At 41.0% G+C, this 18,691-nt stretch overlaps 1 protein-coding gene across 1 annotated transcript in view; it reads right to left on the bottom strand.

The window, feature by feature from the left end:
• The window catches only part of LOC126175203 (PAN2-PAN3 deadenylation complex catalytic subunit PAN2), a 319,055-nt gene that overhangs the window by 154,228 nt on the left and 146,136 nt on the right, over nt 1-18,691 (bottom strand). The window contains exon 11 of the mRNA XM_049921812.1: nt 13,802-13,982. Within this exon, the coding sequence (XP_049777769.1) occupies nt 13,802-13,982 (181 nt within the window). The remainder of the gene's footprint in view (nt 1-13,801; nt 13,983-18,691) is intronic.

Below are 18,691 nucleotides of genomic sequence, written 5' to 3'. Positions count from 1 at the left end.
CATTTGTAATAACCCTGTATATATATGGACGTGACACAGGGATCTGTTTACAGACTAGGTTTGGAGGGTATAGACTGTCTGTGAAGCCCAACTAATGGATGGAAACACTGTTCTGAAGAACTTAAGAATGTAGGAAAAGATAGATTGCTGCTTACTGTAAACAAGTCATGTCAAGTTGCAGACAGGCATGATTAAAACACACTCACATATAGCTTTTGGTCACAGCCTTCATCAGTAAAGAGGATGCACACACAACATTCACTCTTGCACATGCGCGCACGCGCACACACGCGCACACACACACACACACACACACACACACACACACACACACACACACACACATGCACGCACACACAATAGCAAGTAAGTACGCACACCTCACGCACACGGCCATCGTGTGCGTGAGGTGTGCTTGCTTGCATGTGTAAGTAAACGTTGTCTGTGTGTCCTCTTTACTGACGAAGGCAGTGGCCAAAATCTATATTTGAGTGTCTTTTAATTGTGCCTGTCTGCAAGTTGATATGTCTTCCTTACAATAAGTAGCAATCTATCTTTTCCTACATTGTTAATGTTCCTACCTGGAGTTTCTATTGTTCAAACTTAAGGGCAATACAGATAAAGTAAAGTAACGCAACAAACTCAGACTAAATGAATGAAAGTGCAAAAGGATGTTGCCAGAGGTCTTTCAGTCATGCACAGAAAGTTGAAAGTAACATTGCATGAAGTCAGCTTGACTACAGCTCAAAATGTGGTTTTCCACACATGAGGCTGCTGAAGGATGGGAAAAATGCATTGTATCACTCAGCAAGCAATTATGGTGCAACAAGTGTTTGCAAGTCTTCCTTAACATATGTCTTAGGAAAATTCTTAAAATCGTTTGGCCAAAAGTGATACCCAACAATGACCTTTGGAATTGAACTAGAGAAGAACCTACCACATCCAAATCAAGAAAAGGAAGTGGGCCTGGATTGGACACACTGTAGGGAAGCAGCCTACTCACACCGTAATAAATTCACATGTCTTTCCATTGTGCGCCAGCTGAGTCCGCTGTAACTAGATCTGACATCATAATTGTTGTGCAATACTTTAAAAATCAAGTAAATAACCTGAAACGGTTCTAGCATGTCAGGAGTAATACTAAATTAATATGTGTTGAATGTCAGTTCGATAACTTTAACCATTTTCGAAATTTGGAAGTTTTTCTGTAAAAATCATTGGCGCAACAGAAAAGAGCTAGAGACTTAAAATTTTATATTTAGATTCCTTTTTCATAATAATTTAATAGAGACAGTACTTTGGATCTCAAAAATTAAGATTTTAGTTGAAATTCAATATTTTCTGGTTTTTGTCTTAAAAATTAAGGAAGCAAGATAGATTAAGTAGGCTAATAAATAAGGCTAGGATGTTTATATTTAAGTAGAATGGAGATCCGCTATAATCATAAAGATGTGAGAAGTTTCAATTGAATAACTATATAACTATAGTGATAGCGTATCTCCAAAGGCCAAATTCAGAGCTCGTCAACGGCGTGTAGTGTAATTAAATTAATTCTCTCGCCCAAAATAATTTATTTAGCCACGTCAGACTGTTATTATGATTACTTACCTGTGTGCTGATTGCGCATTTAAATTGAGAGCTTCATCTGCCATCAGCAAATGAAGCGATGATTTATTCAATAACTTAAAGTTATTACTAGCCCAGCAGCTAGTCAGGAGACCCAATTTGATCAGGCGTTCCCTTAGCCGTCCGCACTGCGGCTTTATATATAAGAACGCTGCGCGAGTAAGCAAGGCCCCAGTTCTCTCCAGACGCAGATTAGCACACCATCTGTGCCGGGAGTCGCGTTGCGTCGGTATCATTGCTATAAACAGCCTCGGGTGCCGTATTAAATTACTCGGGATACGCGTAACCATGAAATCATTTTCGAGTGAAGTGTTAATTCTGGGATGACTTTAATTATCTATCTTCAGTTTGCGTATGTCGTATTTTCACGTGCCGCCGCGGGGCAGACATTCTACCATTATTTAGCATGGCGTTTGATGAGCATATTCATCAAATTATGGCGAGCATTCATTTAAACATTTAATTTGGACAGTTATAGTTGCATCAGCGCATTAGACTCTGAACTGCTCTGTTAGTCAGGTTGTGTGGATTCTTTTTTTTTTCATCTGTGACTTTCAGAATACAGAGAACGTTTTTTCACGATCGTTTTTGATTATGAATCCCAGACAATCTCCTAATTCCTCAGAGCTATAAGCTGTAGCTATAAGTGTATTTCTCAGATGAAGTGGGCACTAGGAATTCTAATTACTGGCTTCACGTTTTGTTAATCACTTTCTGGTTGCCAAAATTGTAGTTAGAGCGCCAGTGTTGAGAACGGCAAAACAACAGCATAAATAATAGGAACATTTATATAACAATTAATTCTACCCGCCGCCCCACATATGGTTAGACGGCAGGGAAATGCATCTTTTCTACATTACAATTCTACATTATACAATAAATTCCAACCAGCTGCCCCACAACACTACCTGAATAAGCCAGGATAATGTACAGAATTCCCTGCTGAAATCCCCAGGGTAAAAGATTATGAGGAAGATCAAGCACATCATGGAGGAGAAAAGTGGAGGAAGGGAAAACATTAGTAGAGTTGCAGATCCTCACCTGAAATCGAGTGTGCTGGCAGAGCTTTGTCGAAGCCCTATGCTCTGCATACAAATAACAAGAAATAAGTAAAGTAAGCAAGCCTGGTGACAGATCTGGTAAGATGAGAACCAACATTCTGTCCTAATGACCATGTAGTTTTAATTTTGTTCTTGCAGCTACTTATTTTAGTGGAGTAATGCATAGTTTTAGCCACTCTGATGACATTCTTCGGCTCTTATTGTATTGCTTGTAGTTAAATTCTGTAACTAGACTGTCATCTATATTATGATACAATCACCACTGCTTTCTACATGATATTATAATGAAATGAATTATCCAAATGTTTTGCTTAATAGTTGTGCATTTCTGCCTGCAATTTCAATGTGAAGAACTGTCCAAAAGAAAATAATGGAAGATTCTGTAAGTGTATTATACTCCTTTTTCAAGTTATTTGTACTGAAGACTTCTTACCAAATATTCTTTTTAAGAATGGTTTTAAGTAGATGGGAATGGTTCGCTCTGAGAGATGAAATAGTGATGGCAACAGAGGATCAAATGGGAAAAAATGGCAGGCCTAGCAGAAATCCTTGGATAACACGTGAGATATAGAATTTAACTGATGGAAGGAAAAAATGAAAAAAAAAGTAACAAATGAAGATAGCAAAAGTGCATACAGACATCTAAAAAAATAAATGACACATGGTAAGAGTGGCACAGCAGGAATAGCTAGAGAAGAAATTCAAAGCTGTAGAGGGAGGCAGGACAATAGAAAAGATAGATGCTCCATGTATGAAAATTAAAGAAATGGAAGGAAATGTGTGACCATAAAGGACACAGGTTGCAAGCCAGTGTGCAAAGAAGGGAAGCCTGAAATGTGAAAGCACTATACAGAATGGCTGAAGATAATATGAAAAAGGAATGGGAAGTAGGTGAAAATGAGATGGGGGATGTGATAATATTAGATGAATTTGACGTAGCACTGGAAGACCTCAGTCTAAACAAGGCTATTGGAGTAGACTTTACCTCAGAATTATCGAGATCCTTGGTGTAGCTGGCCATGGCAGAGCTATTCCAACTGGTCTGCAGAGTATATGGGACAGGAGAAACACTCTCAGGCTTCAAGAAAAACATAAAAATTCCCATTCCAAAGGAGGTAGGGGCTGACAGGTGTGTATATTACTGACAGGTGTGTATATTACTGAACCATCAGTCTGGTAAGTTGTTATTATTTACAGAAGACTGGAGAAATAGGCAGAAGCCAGACTCAAAGAACATCAGTTTCAGTTCCAAAGAAATGTAGTAACAAGAGAGGCGAAAGTGATCCTATGACTTACATTAGAAGATACACTTAAGAAATGCAAACCTAGATTTATAGCATTTGTTGAGTTAGATGATGCTTTTTATAATGTTGACTGAAATAAATTCACTGAAATTCTAAATGTAGCAAGGACTTAATACTAGGAGTGAAAGTTATTTACAACTCTTACAGAAACCAGACTGCAGTTACAACAGTTTCAGGACATTAATGGGAACCAGTATTTAAGATGGAAGTGAGACAGGGCTCAATCCATGTATTGAGCAAGCTGTGAAGGAAAGCAAGGAGAAATTTGGAAAAGAAATTAAAGTAGAAAAGAGGTAGTGAGATGAACATCAACAAAAAGAAACAGGGATAATGGAATGCAGTGGCATTAAGTCAAGTGATCCTGAAGGAATTATATTAGAACATGAGACACAAAGTAGTAGATGAGTTTTGTTATTTGTGCAGCAAAATAAATGATGATGGCTCAAGAAGAGATGATATAAAGTATTCTTGAATACAAGTAATATGTTAACATCCAACATAAATTTAAGTCTTAGGAAGCCTTTTCTGAAGGTATTTGTCTAGAGTGTCACCTTGTATGGAAGTGAAATGTAGACGATAAGCAGTTCAGACAAGAAGAAAATAAAAGCTTTTGAAATGTGGTGCTGTAGACGAATGCTGAAGATTAGATGGGTGGACTGAATAACAGATGAGGTGGTACTGAATCAAAATTGAGAGAAAAGAAACTTAACAGCATAGCTTGACTACAGGAGGAGACCAGTTAATAGCACATATCCTGAGGCATCAAGGAATAGTCCGTTGGTAATGGAGGGAAGCATGGAGGGTAAAAATTGTTGAGGGACCTACATGTGGATACAATAAGGGTGCAGTAGTTATTCAGATATGAATCCAGGAGAAAGTTGTGTGGAGAGCTTCATGAAACCAGCCTCAGGACTGAAAACAACAAAACTATATCACAATGTAAAACCATTGCTCTTCTCAATGTTTGTACTGTCAAGCTAATCAAAGAAGCAGCCACTGGAGAAATAGAAAATGATGTTTTTGTTTAAGTAATTAATTGGTTTCGCACACATGGACTAACTTCAAATTTTGAAAAACAAAGTTAACACAGTTCTGTACTGTCAAAAATGCCTCTTCTACCAAACAGGTTATTTACAACTCTTACAGAAACCAGATTGCAGTTACAACAAATATAGGACATTAATGGGAAGCTGTGTTTAGTTTCTGCTATTTTTTTTTCCATAAGAATAATAGCCAATTTTGACATTATGGAGTAAACTCCTCACTTAGGTACAAAATACTCTTTGTACATAAGAAATCAATTAGAATTACACACTGAATTTACACATGTACATATTGCAGGCATATGTTTAAATATAAGGGAATATTAACCACAATCTCACAGTACATTTATTTGCTCACGACACTTACTTTCAACAATCCATTGCAGTTCAAGGTTAAGAGAGATAATAGCCAGTACACTACTAGAAGGAAAAATGATGTGGGCTTCCCTCTAGTGAATGGCACAAAAAGGCGTGAAATTCTCAGAAGTAAAACTCGCTGAGAGGAGAAGGAGGGAGAGGGAGAGGGAGAGGGAGAGGGAGAGGGAGAGGGAGAGGGAGAGGGAGAGGGAGAGGGAGAGGGAGAGGGAGAGGGAGAGGGAGAGGGAGAGGGAGAGGGAGAGAGTTGGGAAAGGCACTGACTACAGTTTCGTGAAAGGAACATTCATTCACAAATCATGTTTGGTAAATCTTCCAGGGATGTGGAATGAGCCAGTATTCTATTGACAGAAGTAGCAGCTGCAGGTCGCTTCTAAATCATAACAATAACCATAAGCTATTCACATAATCCATGGGAAACCTAAATCTAGGTGAGAATTTAGACCCTGCTTCCCTCAAATATTAGTCCAATGCCTTACCTACTAAGCCACTTTGCTTTCAACTGAATATAAATAAATTGTTTATTTCGGTGAAATGAGTTTCTTACAAACATCAATACAGCTTTAATCCAGTATCTTTGTGGTGGAGAGAGTGTAGTTAGATAGAAAATGTTCATGATAAATTTTCAGAGATGGATTTAATTATTTAAAATGGATCATACATCATAAGAACTTGTTAATTTCATTTCGTTTTATGCCCTTTCCTTATTTCTTGGAACAAAAACAGTAGTATTTCTTTTATAAATGAATGTAAATGAGATAGTTGGAAAACTAAAGAAGAAATCACTGGATGGAAGGTGTGTTATTCTCATGACAACCTGTTGTGTCCTTGGGGAGTACCAATATTTGGTGTAGATTGAAGTAATTCTATTGCCTCCATTGTGTATCTCACATACACGGGAGTAAGGTAAGAGAGAACAGAGAGCTTACGCAGTCATTTTTCTCTTGCTCTGAAAGTGAATGGGCAGAAAAATTTTCAAAGCTTTGAGCTCTCAATAGCTTGATACTTACCAAAATTAATATTAGAGACCTGTCACAATAAAACTTTATAGCCTGAGCACCACAATACACTAGTACAAAATGTTTCTCTGGTAATTAGGAAATTTCTTATTTCACGATTGTTTAACTACTGAAAGAGGATCATGAGCCAAAAATTTGTTGTGAAATATGTTCCACAATTTGTTACTGTCATTTATCAACAAACAACCATTTCCACTACTATAAATCTTCACTGTGGACCACTGCAGAGAAGTGAACTGTGTTAAGCAAATGATATGAATCATGGCTCACTAGCTGATGAGGCACATGTTGCCACTGGCAGTTTTTCAGTAGCTAGCAGTGGCTGGCATCGTGAGTCAAGTCAACAAATTAGCTAGTCACTAATAAAAGATCAAGATGTGCTACCATGTCTGACCATGGGAACTTCGAAGGGTGAGCCGTAACAACATCAACAGCCACAACCAGGAGAAGTTACTATTATTTGATGAGATGATAGCTTTTCTCATCTGTATTCTGTTACTAAATAAATCCAGATGCAGTAATGACTGTGTGCACAATCTGTTTGTGTATGGGATGTTAATGTGTAAGTGAAGTTACTGCTAATTTTTGATAAGGAATTTAGGATTAGTTTTGTCTGAGGCATCTATTGTCTGTCGGTAAATAGAAGAGCGAGCGAGCGAGTCCCCACTCTGTCAACCCAGCTACGTCACAAGGCGCTTCTACAGGCTGTTTCACAACGTAGTACCGACCCTGCCGCGGCGCGCTTTAAATATGTGGCGATGCCATGTGCAGATACATCGCGGCTGCGTTTATTTTTAGACACATGCATTAAGACCATAAGGCATACAAAAAACGATAGCTTATTTCAAAACACAACATTACAGAGTAAAAATATACCTACAAACAAAGATGATGTGATCATACAATGTAAGCTTTCACGGCCGGTATTGTCTTCACTTAAAACTTCCGGGCTGATAGGCCGTGTTCGAAGTATAAAACATGATGTGACTTACCAAATGAAAGTGCTGGCAGGTCGACAGACACACAAACTAACACAAACATACACACAAAATTCAAGCTTTCGCAACAAACTGTTGCCTCATCAGGAAAGAGGGAAGGAGAGGGAAAGACGAAAGGATGTGGGTTTTAAGGGAGAGGGTGAGGAGTCATTCCAGTCCCGGGAGCGGAAAGACTTACCTTAGGGGGAAAAAAGGACGGGTATACACTGGCACACACACACATATCCATCCACACATATACAGACACAAGCAGACATATTATAGAGTAAATAATATTAACATAAGAACGGAAGTCAGGATGCTACTACAAAGATAGGACCGAATGGCTGTTCATGTGAATATATGTTGCTCTATTGCTATTCGTAAAACGAACCACATATAACGCAATCAATATGTAGAATTTAAGACTTGTTCCTACTTCGTGTTTTTACTAAAAGGTAGAAGTTTTCTTTGAAGGACTGCATTGAAACTGAGCAAGGTGGCACAGTGGCTAGCACACTGGACTCGCATTCTGGAGGACGACGGTTCAATCCCGCGTCCGGCCATCCTGATTTAGGTTTTCCGTGATTCCCCTAAATCGCTCCATGCAAATGCCGGGATGGTTCCTGTGAAACGACATGGCCGACTTCCTTCCCCGTCCTTCCCTAATCCGATGAGACCGATGACCTCGCTGTCTGGTCTCTTCCCCCAAACAACTCAACCCCAACCCAACTGCACTGAAACTTAACAATTCTTGCAACACGAAGAGTGTTTAAAAAGTAAGCAGAAATTTATAATTTTGTGTGTTGTATTAGTCCGATTTGCACTACTTCTTTATCACTGGCTTCGTAAACATGTCTCAAAAGTATGTGTACAATGTTATGCGTATTGTTGTCAGCTGTCAAAAAGGTTACATGTGTTGTGGTAGCATCAACGAATATTTGTTTTGTATAAAAATAGATTAGGGATCCTGCATTAAATTTTGTTATAAGAATAGAATAGAATAGAATAAAGTGTATGAAATTTTTAGAAATGTTAAATATTGCTTTTGGTGAACCTGTTATGAGTAAACCAAGGGCATACAAGTGGTACAAACATTTCAAAGCAGGCCTTAAAGGACAGCGGTTTTACAAGCATGGATGAGATTAAAAACGCACAGTTAAAGATACCTATAAGCTATCCTGAAGAAACAGTTCGTAAAGTGTTTTGGGAATTGGAAAAAGCACTGGCGTAAGTGTACAGTATGTAATGAGGAATATTTTGAAGAGTATAACATTGCTGTAGATTAACAAAGTTCTTACCAAAAAATAAAAATTAATATGTGAACACACCTCGTAGGTCAAGCTTTTTGCTTAGAAGTGTACATGTTTCGAAGAAAATTTCAGCAGTGTTTGGAATAGCTATTGGGCACATGTTTTAAGCAATTTGTCTTAGAATCAGGTGAATAGTGACCGAGATAGAGATTTAGTGTTCCGTAAGCATCAAAGGTTTTACATGATTTTGAAACTGTCTATAACGACGGGTTTTCTCCCAAAATTATTACTTTTCCTTCATGGCGATTCCAGTAAACCACGTGGCTTATTTTCCTGTTCCTTCCTTATGCGTCCTATTGCGCGAGGCTGACGATAGCATAAATTGCCACACTTTGATTGGGATTGGTACTATTATTATAGTTATAGTTCTTTTTGGGTCGCCTCTTTAATACACGCTGTAATAACATTAGAGACGATTGAATGCTCGTTACTCTGCAAATACCTCCTCTTCTTCGTATTCTACACATTTTCTTGCAATGCTAGACGGTTATCCATCATCTCCGGATATTGAAGCATATCAGTAGGCATACAAAGTTAACTGACTGTCACTGGCAACCAAGATCACATGAACAGAAACGACGTATATCACAGCACGCCGATCTACACCGCTAGACGGGTAACGGGCAACAGATTTTGGGTGCCCCTGTAGGCCGGTGGCAGCGTTCTTCCGGGAAAGGCCACTTCCCCTACCAAAAGCGCTGCTCCTCTTCAGTTTACAGACAGGCTATACACATCCTACAGAAAAGAGAATCTTTGAAAATAAAAGAGATGAAAACCATGAAAATACATTTTCTGTTGTTGGCTGATAAAATTTAAATGGAAAATTATGTACCCTACCAGTAGACATTGTTATGGAGGAAGACGAGCTGGTGTATGTAGTGCAGCAGATTACTGCAGACGACAGCCATGGGGCGGCTGCAAGCAACATCATGTTTGGACAGACCCACTGACAGGACTGTTTACCTGTGGGTGACAGTAAGCTACGTGGGGCAGTTCTAATGCTGAGTTCAACCACAGTGGGCCTTGTCTTGTGCCTCACATCATGTGACATTTGTGTGCGCGCTCAGTGATCAGGCGTCCATGCCTGCCATATGTTGCATTCATTCTTGTACAAGTGTTTGGGCAGTTTTGGACTTTCTGCTTCTCTGCTAATTGACTCACACAGCGAGTTTTCATTTCCTCCTGCTGGGTTCTGTTACCCAGCTTGTGCTTAGCCACCATCAGCCCATACAATACCCTGTGCAGCCAGCGTTGTTTAGTGGCTGTGTAAATACTTAAGTGGTGACTAAGGATGACTTTACACATGTGACATTTCTAATTTCTTTTTCTTCCTTTTTCAGTGTTAATTTTGGGCCACCATGGATCTTACATTTTTGAAAAGCCAGCATGAACAGTTGTGCCTACAGAAGGATCAGGAGTGGGAGAAGGAGGAGGAGGAGAAGCAGTGGCAGCTGCTGACCAGCAGCTGTACGACCTGACCAGATGTCTACACTGTTAAACCACACTGTGGAATAGCTTCATGCCCATGACATGCAGGTGATGAGCCAGGTGCCCACTGTGCAATTTTCTTCCCCGATGAGTGCGTGAAAAGGTGGGAGAATTACCTGCACCAGTTCTTGCTGCATTGCCAGGTAAGGTGTACCGTCTATCCAGTTGAAAAACCTGCCTTTTTGTTGTCCAGCAGTATGGGGTCACTCTCCTTCTGCTCACTGGGCTAGCCAGCATCCCTATTGTCTGTTCGATGAGCCTGCCTGCACATGGAGGCCATATGTGGCATATCCTCTCAGGTGGGCCATTTAACAACTGTTTGTGACAGTTGGTGAGCCATGTTCAGTCATCAGTTGCCCTCGTATTTTCATTGGACTGGGACTGTCTCTGATGACCTGCATACATGGCACCAATGTATTTTACTATCGTTGGTAGTGAATGTCTGACCGGTTGAGTTTCAAGTACATACATGCGTGACAGTCAGCCTCATCTCAGATATGTAAAGGCTTTTCGGCAGCCTGATGCTGCAATGCAATGGCCACTACATCAAGTTCTGTCTTGTAGTAAACAGTGTATTCCTATGGATGACCACCTCGGAGCAATCATCAACCTGCAGGCACCCAAGGATCCAATGGGGATCCAGTCTTTTTTGGACAAGAGTCCATATTACACGAAGCTCATTTCCCAGGCTGCGCACATCTGCCATCCTCTTAACTGGCTTTTCAAACAGTGCATTAAGTTTGTCTGGTCTACTGACCGTCAACGGGTGTTTCAGTCCCTCAGGCAGTGTTTGTGCTCTGCTCCCTGGCTTCTTTCGTGCTGGGTAAACATTTAACCCTGACTGTTGTACGGGTCTGCCTCGGTGGAACCCAGATGGCACCAAACAACCCATCGCTTACGATTTCTATGGCACAATGTAGATATTCGCAGGTAGAGGAGGCGGCACTGGCAACTTTGTCTTCAGAATTAAGCCGTTTCTTGTATGGGGTAAAGTTCCTACTCATCACCGACCGCAAGTATCTGATCTCCTTATTTGGCCCTCATTCAAAGCTACCAGATAGGACTGCCGACCAACTGCAGAGGTGGTCCTCTTTCTCAGTAATTACTGGTATGACATTGGTTACCATTCCACTGTCCAGCATACAAATTCCAATTCACTCACATTTGCCAATAGAGACCAATCCAGAGTCAATTGGCAAGAGGCTCTTAAGGTTGCACTGGATGACATCTTACAGCAAACTTCATCTGATTTTCTGTTGACAGCACAAGAGGTTGTGACAGCCATGGGCACCAACTTACTTTTCTGGAAAAATGTTTTGGCTACCTAGGTGGGTGGGTTAGAGCACCTCTCTTCTTGTATGGATCCAGCATGGCATACATTTCAAATCCTCCGTAATTACCTCAATGTTGTCCCGAGGGTCCTCTTGCTTGCCACAGGGGAGAAAAGCTGTCACGCGGTCTTCTACCACAGCATTGTGTCCTCGCATACTCCAGTTGCTGCATGCATCGCACAGGGGGATGACACGTAAGAAGCCATTGGCATAATGTTATGTCTAGAGGCCACCAATCAACCGTGACATTGAACATCTGGTGCAGACTTGTGAGGTTATGTACAGAACAACGCCTTATCAAATTTATTGCCAATCTGTTCTCCACATCATCGGCTGCCATTGTTTGTGCATTCTTGATCATCTTTGCCATTGTGTGATCACTGTCTTCAATAATGGCCAGCAATTTGTGTTGCAGGAGTTTGAAGACATGTTCACAATGGTATCCAGTATTTGACCACTGCCCTGTTTCACCCAGCTTCTACCTCGGTGGTGGAGCAGTTCTTGTGTACATTCCAGATCCAAATGAAGAAGTCTGTCTCTAACTCTTCTTGCAGTGATGCAATGTCAAGTTTTCTGACCCTGTTTCGGGTGATGCCAGTCAATGGGTGCAGTCTGACAGAACTTTTGTGAGGACATCAGTTGCTGGGTCTCCTGAATTTGTTGTGCCCTGAGATGCATGCCCTGGACCATGAAAGCTCACAGTGGTTTTACCTGGGGACTCCCATTTGGGGCTGGTTTTCTGATCGAAAGCAGAGATGGCTGCTGGGTGTCATGGTGGGCCACAAATGTCAGCAGTTGTTTACAGCGGATGTCAGTTGGGAGCAGCTGATATGTCATTCAAATCAGTTGTGCCTGCACCCCTTTTGGTTTTCACCTCTGCAATCTTTCAGTTAGCCTGGTGACAGGATTGGTCGTGATGATGTTCCACATACAGGTTCACATTTGCTATGATGTGCTTCCTTGTTGTCACCGCCTTTCATGACCTCCACCACCCTTCGTTCCACCTGCGGCCTCTGACCCCAGGAAGGCTCACTCCCACACCTACCGAAGTAGAGCCCAGGGATTTTGAAATTGCCTCCTCCTCCTCCTCCTCCTCCTCCACCGCTGTTGCCACCTCTCCTCCTCTCACCAGTGGATGTGATCTCACCTCCACTGCTGCTAGTTGACCAAACTTTGCCTCAGACTCTTCACCCTTCCACCCCTCTGACAGAGCAGGCGGCATATGCGTTGCCTCCTGCAGTGGTCCGTCTGCTGCCTGGGTCTCTCATATTCTCTCTGGTTCTGCAGCGGACATTGTGATCCAAGCCTGGCCATCTTCAGCTGTATTTGGTTTTTTCAGGGAGGTACGGTTTTAGGATCCCTGGCAGCAGACAGAGCAGTTGAGCTGGTGTGGGTAGGGCAGCAGACTAGTGCAGACAACTGGCATGGAAAGTGCACACACTGCATTGCATGGGCACACCCACTGATGTAAGTGTTTAACTGTGTGCAATGGTAAGCAGGGTGGGGCAGTTCTAGTGCTGAGATCAGCCACTTGGACCTTGCCTGCACCTTGTGCTGTGTGCTATTTCTGTATGCTCAGCTGTAAGCTGTCCACAACTGCCATGTGTTGTGCTCATCCCTATGCATGTCTCTACATTGTTTTGGGCTTTCTGCTTCCCTGTACATTGACTCGCAAGGCAAGTTTTCATTTCCTTCTGCGGGGTTCTGTTTACTGGCTTGTTGTTGAGCCTCTATCGGCCCAAAGAGTGCTGACAGTATTGTTCAGTGGCACTGTCACACTTGTGCAAATACAAAGAAAACAACTGTAATAAAGGCATTGTGGGGTGCCTAACAATAACAAGAAAACTGGCATGCATCTCAGACCATGGACAAATTTACTAAACGAAGAAGAAGTAATAAAAGAGCAGGAGGTAACATATTAAGAAAGGAGAAGCATGAAGAGAAGAAGAGAACAGCGTCATGGTATGTATTAAAAGAGAAAAATTATCAATGAATTTTGCAAAAAGTGTGTTTTGGGAGAGGGGCCGAGGGGGAGGACACCAAGTATCTGGGGTCTATGGTTGCTTACTCGGGAAGCTCCAATAGTATTTGATACTGTATGAGAATAGTACTAATGAACTGAATATGTGCACTGGCCTATGAGGCATCCTCAAAATGCTGGGATTAGTATTCATGTCTGTTGGGACACAGCATTGTAATTTATCACAATGATTCATTTCAATGGATAATGCACTGTACAATGAGACTTTCATTTGTGAACTGACCTTCCTGTTGGCGATCATGTCTATTCTTTGAGAGTCTTAACTGAGCACTACCCAGTATGCTTGGGAAGTCAAGCTCATTGTAAACAAAATCAGGCTGACGTGAATTTTCAGCTTCCTCCTGACGCCGCCGTGTCTCCAGAAGCTCACTGTGCATCTGGTGGAGTATAAACTGGTTCCAGTTCTGCAGAAAGACATAACATATAAGAACATGAGTTTTTCAATACGATTTTATTTGTAAGCAACCATGGGCACAAGAGAGCAAGCTTCAACCTCGTAATGACTATTTCACTAGTAACAATGTAAAATAAAGTAGTTAGGATTTGTTATGGTTGATTTTTCCCACATTATTTTCGAACTGCTTGCTTACTTAATCAACAGAATACAAATATAAGACCATAAATGGTATATTTAAAAATTACTAATCAAAACAGTCTTGATTGCATAAAAACATTTATTAAAATATTGACTGATTTCAGTTTATTTGTAGATCATTTCCCAATGGTTTCACACGGAGTTGGTGAACGTAGGAAGTACCGTCTGTTGAGAGCTGAATGTCAACTGCTTATGTTCATCACCATTGGAGAATGGTCCGAAGATTGTCTACAAATAGACTGAAACCAGTCAACAGTGTAATATACGTTTTTATGCAGTCAAGACTGTTTAAATTAGTAACTTTTAAATTTTACACTGAGATTGCTGTTCTTCCAGTCATGTGTACAAAAATCATAACATGGTAAATAAACACTGTTCAGTAATTTATTTACTGACTGATGAGCATATTATATACAATTCCATCAAGAGCCATCCACCATAAACACACACAGTAGGTAGTTTACAACCATCAACTCCTGAAGATTCCTAGGAACCACACTGATAATATCATAAAGTTTGTACCAAAAGATCTGTAACATAAGGTTCAAAATGGTTCAAATGGCTCTGAGCACTATGGAACGTAACTTCTAAGGTCATTAGCCCCCTAGAACTTAGAACTACTTAAACCTAACTAACCTAAGAACATCACACACATCCATGCCCGAGGCAGGATTCGAACCTGCAACCGTAGCGGTTGTGCAGTTCCAGACTGTAGCGCCTAGAACTGCTCGGCCACCCCGGCCGGCTGTAACATAAGGGCCCTATATATTTGTAGCATGGCAGTGTAAAAGAAAGAAAAATCTAAACACAAAGAACGCAGGAGATATCTGAAGGCAAGTCCGTAAGAATAATTCATAGCTCCAAGCATTAATAGACCATCATGATCAGTCATTTAACATCCAGTGCTCAATAAAAGCATACTCTAACTCTTTCCAAGGATTTTCAGCATCAGCAACAAAGCAGTTCTTGAAATATGATCATTACAATGTAGTAGTGTGTGTGTGTGTGTGTGTGTGTGTGTGTGTGTGTGTGTGTATAAACTATACTACGAGTTCTTAACTTCACTCCTACCGCTATTTGTACAGAAGTACATGTCAAATTCCATTTCTGTGTGATGTATTTGCAATCCACTAAATGAAACCTCTTATTTGCTCTATACATCTTCTGAGAAGCAACTGTATGTCACAGAAAAAAGAGACGAGATTTGTTACTGAAAATTGTTTTCAGCAGGTTGTTCATGAGCCTGCACAGATAGTAAATGGTTGTGAAAACACACTTGACTCCTTGTTGTTGTTGTCTTCAGTCCTGAGACTGGTTTGATGCAGCTCTCCATGCTACTCTATCCTGTGCAAGCTTCTTCATCTCCCAGTATCTACTGCAACCTACATCCTTCTGAATCTGCTTAGTGTATTCATCTCTTGGTCTCCCTCTACGATTTTTACCCTCCACACTGCCCTCCAATGCTAAATTTGTGATCCCTTGATGCCTCAAAACATGTCCTACCAACCGATCCCTTCTTCTAGTCAAGTTGTGCCACAAACTTCTCTTCTCCCCAATCCTATTCAATACCTCCTCATTAGTTACGTGATCTACCCACCTTATCTTCAGCATTCTTCTGTAGCACCACATTTCGAAAGCTTCTATTCTCTTCTTGTCCAAACTAGTTATCGTCCATGTTTCACTTCCATACATGGCTACACTCCATACAAATACTTTCAGAAATGACTTCCTGACACTTAAATCTATACTTGATGTTAACAAATTCCTCTTCTTGAGAAACGCTTTCCTTGCCATTGCCAGTCTACATTTTATATCCTCTCTACTTCGACCATCACCGGTTATTTTACTCCCTAAATAGCAAAACTCCTTTACTACTTTAAGTGTCTCATTTCCTAATCTAATTCCCTCAGCATCACCCGACTTAATTTGACTACATTCCATTATCCTCGTTTTGCTTTTGTTGATGTTCATCTTATATCCTCCTTTCAAGACACTGTCCATTCCGATCAACTGCTCTTCCAAGTCCTTTGTTGTCTCTGACAGAATTACAATGTCATCGGCGAACCTCAAAGTTTTTACTTCTTCTCCATGAATTTTAATACCTACTCCGAATTTTTCTTTTGTTTCCTTTACTGCTTGCTCAATATACAGATTGAAAAACATCGGGGAGAGGCTACAACCCTGTCTTACTCCTTTCCCAACCACTGCTTCCCTTTCATGCCCCTCGACTCTTATAACTGCCATCTGGTTTCTGTACAAACTGTAAATAGCCTTTCGCTCCCTGTATTTTACCCCTGCCACCTTCAGAATTTGAAAGAGAGTATTCCAGTTAACATTGTCAAAAGCTTTCTCTAAGTCTACAAATGCTAGAAACGTAGGTTTGCCTTTTCGTAATCTTTCTTCTAAGATAAGTCATAAGGTCAGTATTGCCTCACGTGTTCCAACATTTCTACGGAATCCAAACTGATCTTCCCCGAGGTCGGCTTCTACCAGTTTTTCCATTCGTCTGTAAAGAATTTGCGTTAGTATTTTGCAGCTGTGACTTATTAAACTGATAGTTCGGTAATTTTCACATCTGTCAACACCTGCTTTCTTTGGGATTGGAATTATTATATTCTTCTTGAAGTCTGAGGGTATTTCGCCTGTCTCATACATCGTGCTCACCAGATGGTAGAGTTTCGTCATGACTGGCTCTCCCGAGGCCATCAGTAGTTCAAATGGAATGTTGTCTACTCCCGGGGCCTTGTTTCGACTCAGGTCTTTCAGTGCTCTGTCAAACTCTTCACGCAGTATCTTATCTCCCATTTTGTCTTCATCTACATCCTCTTCCATTTCCATAATATTGTCCTCAAGTACATCGCCCTTGTATAAACCCTCTATATACTCCTTCCACCTTTCTGCCTTCCCTTCTTTGCTTAGAACTGGGTTGCCATCTGAGCTCTTGATATTCATACAAGTGGTTCTCTTCTCTCCAAAGGTCTCTTTAATTTTCCTGTAGGCAGTATCTATCTTACCCCTAGTGAGACAAGCCTCTACATCCTTACATTTGTCCTCTAGCCATCCCTGCTTAGCCATTTTGCACTTCCTGTCAATATCATTTTTGAGACGTCTGTATTCCTTTTTGCTTGCTTCATTTACTGCATTTTTGTATTTTCTCCTTTCATCAATTAAATTCAATATTTCTTCTGTTACCCAAGGATTTCTATTAGCCCTCGTCTTTTTACCTACTTGATCCTCTGCTGCCTTCACTACTTCATCCCTCAGAGCTACCCATTCTTCTTCTACTGTATTTCTTTCCCCCATTCCTGTCAATTGTTCCCTTATGCTCTCCCGGAAACTCTGTACAACCTCTGGTTCTTTCAGTTTATCCAGGTCCCATCTCCTTAAATTCCCACCTTTTTGCAGTTTCTTCAGTTTCAATCTGCAGTTCATAACCAATAGATTGTGGTCAGAATCCACATCTGCCCCAGGAAATGTCTTACAATTTAAAACCTGGTTCCTAAATCTCTGTCTTACCATTATATAATCTATCTGATACCTACTAGTATCTCCAGGATTCTTCCAGGTATACAACCTTCTTTTATGATTCTTGAACCAAGTGTTGGCTATGATTAAGTTATGCTCTGTGCAAAATTCTACAAGGCGGCTTCCTCTTTCATTCCTTCCCCCCAATCCATATTCACCTACTATGTTTCCTTCTCTCCCTTTTCCTACTGAGGAATTCCAGTCACCCATGACTATTAAATTTTCGTCTCCCTTCACTACCTGAATAATTTCTTTTATCTCGTCATACATTTCATCTATTTCTTCATCATCTGCAGAGGTAGTTGGCATATAAACTTGTACTACTGTAGTAGGCATGGGCTTTGTGTCTATCTTGGCCACAATAATGCGTTCACTATGCTGTTTTTAGTAGCTAACCCGCACTCCTATTTTTTTATTCATTATTAAACCTACTCCTGCATTACCCCTATTTGCTTTTGTATTTATAACCCTGTAATCACCTGACCAAAAGTCTTGTTCCTCCTGCCACCGAACTTCACTAATTCCCACTATATCTAACTTTAACCTATCCATTTCCCTTTTTAAATTTTCTAACCTACCTGCCCGATTAAGGGATCTGACATTCCACGCTCCGATCCGTAGGACGCCAGTTTTCTTTCTCCTGATAACGACGTCCTCCTGAGTAGTCCCCGCCCGGAGATCCGAATGGGGGACTATTTTACCTCCGGAATATTTTACCCAAGGGGACGCCATCATCATTTAATCATACAGTAGAGCTGCATGTCCACGGGAAAAATTACGGCTGTAGTTTCCCCTTGCTTTCAGCCGTTCGCAGTACCAGCACAGCAAGGCCGTTTTGGTTAATGTTACAAGGCCAGATCAGTCAATCATCCAGACTGTTGCCCCTGCAACTACTGAAAAGGCTGCTGCCCCTCTTCAGAAACCACATGTTTGTCTGGCCTCTCAACAGATACCCCTCCGTTGTGGTTGCACCTACGGTACGGCCATCTGTAT

The sequence above is a fragment of the Schistocerca cancellata genome, chromosome 3 (assembly GCF_023864275.1).
Source record: "Schistocerca cancellata isolate TAMUIC-IGC-003103 chromosome 3, iqSchCanc2.1, whole genome shotgun sequence".
NCBI classification, from domain to species: Eukaryota; Metazoa; Arthropoda; class Insecta; order Orthoptera; family Acrididae; genus Schistocerca; species Schistocerca cancellata.
The sequence above is the reverse complement of the archived record's forward strand: the minus strand, read 5'-3'. Positions and strand labels throughout refer to the sequence as shown.